Source organism: Doryrhamphus excisus, linkage group LG20, assembly GCF_037039965.1.
Source record: "Doryrhamphus excisus strain RoL-2023G ecotype Guam linkage group LG20, RoL_Dexc_Guam_v1.1, whole genome shotgun sequence".
In the NCBI taxonomy this organism is placed as follows: Eukaryota; Metazoa; Chordata; class Actinopteri; order Syngnathiformes; family Syngnathidae; genus Doryrhamphus; species Doryrhamphus excisus.
In genome coordinates, this window is record NC_136376.1 from 2,662,610 (window position 1) to 2,665,998 (window position 3,389).

Genomic DNA, 3,389 nt, shown 5'->3' on the forward strand with positions numbered 1-3,389 from the left:
TTAAAAAGGTGTCACATTTAAAAAAAAAGGGAGGATATACACCTGCTGTGACAACAAAGAAGAGGAACAAAGGTGGAGGTTATTGTTGGAGATCCTTATCTATTTCACACACACACACACACACACACACACACACACTTCTGTAATAATGTCCTCTTCAGTACAAAAGATCATAATTTAGGCAAGATGGTGGCAATTCCGCATTAATATTAATTTCAGGTAAAGCCATTTTTCGTTTTTTGTTACAATTCAATTTCATTCAAAATCCAAAATTAAAATATTTAATTAATTTAATATAATCTAATTATTATTTATATTTATTTTTTTAAAGCAGCAGTAATAATAATAATAATAATTCTACAATAATAAAATGTAGGGAATAGTCTCCATTTATTTGCACCACATCGGTTCATCAATACAATATCAAAAAACGTTTTTTTTTTTAATCTGTACAAACCAAAACGAAAAAAAATCTCCTGGCTCCTCTTCCTTAATTAAATATATACATTTACATCATTTTATACACCAGTGTAGTCGACCGCTTTAGAATAAAAAAATAAAAAAAGAAAGGAGCAGGATTCCCTAAAACTAAACATATACAGCAAAGTGGGGGGGGGGGGTTACAATTTACAGTTGAGAGTGTCTTGATTGTCACCCGTCGAGCTCTTGGTCGAAGCTGAACACAATAGAATCCTTATGGAATAAAAAAATTAAAAAAAAATGGGGCGTAGGCGTATTGCACGTGATGGTTTGAACAGTAGCATCTCAATAAATTAGACGATCTTGGATATAAGATCAGTAGTTTGCTAAAGACTGATGAGATATTTTAATAATGTTATTTATTCATTTTATTTAATTTTCTTTTTAAAAAAAAATTCATAAAATTAAAAAAGTGGTGTAGGATTTATTGAGTAATTTATTGAGATGCAGGCCTGTTGTGTTTATGAAGGGTGGGCTGTAAATAAAAAATAAATAAAAATATAAGACACTCTTTAGGCAGTGTAAGCAGGTAGAGTCCTGAGATGATATAATCGTTAATTATAATAAAAAATGGGCTTGAATCGTCGCATCACGTGATGGGAAATCAAACAAACAGGCCTTACATTGTTGTTTTTTTTTTCTTCCGGAGTACAAAAATATGAAGTTCATAGTTTTTTGTTTTTTTCGGGGGAGGGGGGTCTCTCACACAGGTCTCAGCAGGGGTACGGAGGTGACGATGGGGTGCGAGTAGTAGACCCCCGGGTGCGGGAAGGTGAGCAGCGGCTGACTGGCAGGCACGCTGGGGGTGGCACCGGCACCCTCCGAGGCGGAGTTCTCGTGGTAGAGGATGGGGACCCTCACTATCCTCTGCGCGGCTGCGTGGCTCAGGTTCGCCGCTTCCAGCTCCGCGGCCAGCTGCCTCTTCCACTTGTTCCTGCGGTTCTGGAACCAGATCTTGACTTGGGTTTCGGTCAGGTGCAGGGAAGCAGCCAACCCCGCGCGTTCTGAGCTGCTCAGGTAGCGCTTCATGTCGAAGGTGGACTCCAACTGGAACACCTGGCTTCTAGAGAAGACGGTTCGAGTCTTCTTCTTGCGGCAGGGCTTCTTGTCGTCGTCGCTTCGCTTCTTCCAGTCGTCCATTTCGTCCTTTTTGGTCTCCTCGGAGTCGCTTTCCTCCAGGATGATCTCGTCGCCGCTTTTGCTGGCCGTGTGCTCGTCGTCGTCGTCCTCGTCTTTGGCGTCTGGTTCGGACTTGAGGACCAGTTCTGGAGAGTCCCTGTCTGTACCGGATGTCGGGGACGAGTCTCTGATTGACAGTTTCTCTGCCACTGTAAAGCAGATTAATTTTAGTTATTCATAAACCAATAGTAATAATTTTGGACACGTGACAAAAAATACAATACACATGAATTGCTAGAATATTTTTTTATTAGATATTATAATAAATATTATAATATTATCTACCATACCGTCACTTCTGTGGATGTGCGCAGACGAGTTGAGGGCGTACGGGTACCACCACGCCGACGTCCGCTCCAGGTAGTGGGCCGGCAGGGTGAACCTCTGCGCGGGCAGCTCGAAGCGAGGGAAGCCGAAGTCTGCCACCTGGGACAAGGAGAAACCCCCCGCAGCCTCCAGGGCCGCTTTGGAGGCCGCGAGCACCGGTTTCGGTTTCGGGGGTTTGCTGTCGCAGTTCAGGAGGTTCTTGATGAAGAAGGGGGAGTCCTTGGCGGGAGCTTCCTGCGTGGTCTCGGGCATGGCGGTGGCGGGAACGCGCGGAGGTGAAAACCACAAAAAATAGGGTGAGTTTGTTTTTTTTTTTAATTTTTTTTTTTTTAATTAAAATCGAATTCCTATTCAGTTCGGTAGTCTTCTCGGTGCTTTATCGAGAGATGGCGGATTGCGAGGCTGCAAAAAGAGAGGCAAAAAGCGTGCGCCGTGCCAGATGTATCATCCCGGACTCGAACGCAGAACCCGCGGAGCCGGTGTCGCGTCTGATGCTAATGACGAAATAAAAATGTCATCCAAGTTAAATGCGGAAAGTATAGGCGATTGGGCTTGTACAATGGCAAATGGGATTAAGGGGAGAGACTTTGAGGAGGGAGGAGAGAAAAAGAGAGAGAGAGAGAGAGAGAGAGAGAGCATCCTCCCCTCTTTGGCTGCAGTGTGTGTGTGTGTGTGTGTGTGTGTGTGTGTGTGTGTGTGTGTGTGTGTGTGTGTGTGTGTGTGTCATAAAGTCTTGTTAGGCAGCAAATGAGCACCAGGCTGTTAACGCCAAAGAGAAAGAAGCTTTAGATCTACACACACACACACACACACACACACACACACTATAGACACTTCATTAGGTACACTTGCATAACACCCATATCCAAAATTCATAATCATATACTCACTTGTCATTGTCACTGCAAGCTACAGATGTAACAATATATGTCATACAGTATATATTAATAGTGTATTTCCCACTTTATATATACTATTGTGTATTTTCCATGGTTCCTAAAATGATGATGTACTGCCAACAGGGGCGTCACTAGGTACTGAGGACAGGGGGTGCACAGGATATGAATAAAATTTTTTTTTTTTTTAAATCCCCAAAACTTTATATATAACTTTCCCACTTTTGGAAAGATTTAGTAGATTTATTTAGTACTCAATAGTTTTAGGCCACCATTAAATGTACACAAGTACACACAATCTACACTGCAAAGCCGCTGCTCAAGCTCTGCAACCATTCTGTCCAGTGGACAGTCATCAATGATATAATAATCATTATTATATTATTCATTTGCTTATTATTACTACTATCATCATAGCCTGCTTTTGGCCTATTATATGAAATTTATCAGAGATTTTTTTTGTAAAAAAATAAATCTATAGAAAAAAAATCTATAAAAATTATCAAA

General features: G+C 41.5%; 1 protein-coding gene across 1 annotated transcript; it reads right to left on the bottom strand.

The window, feature by feature from the left end:
• Positions 1-240: 240 nt before the first annotated feature.
• hmx3a (H6 family homeobox 3a) lies at positions 241-2,573 on the bottom strand. Its single transcript, XM_058059017.2, has 2 exons — positions 1,950-2,573; positions 241-1,808 (listed from the first exon to the last, which is right to left on the bottom strand). The coding sequence occupies exons 1-2, from the start codon at positions 2,236-2,238 to the stop codon at positions 1,183-1,185; spliced, it is 915 nt and encodes a 304-aa protein (XP_057915000.1). The 5' UTR covers positions 2,239-2,573; the 3' UTR covers positions 241-1,182.
• Positions 2,574-3,389: the final 816 nt, after the last annotated feature.

Bases quoted from the DNA above. Each gene is read 5' to 3' on its own strand.
- hmx3a (XM_058059017.2), bottom strand. From the start codon at position 2,238: ATGCCCGAGACCACGCAGGAAGCTCCCGCCAAGGACTCCCCCTTCTTC. The intron at 1,809-1,949 runs GTATGGTAGATA...TCTGCTTTACAG, and splicing joins GCACATCCACAGAAGTGACG to TGGCAGAGAAACTGTCAATC.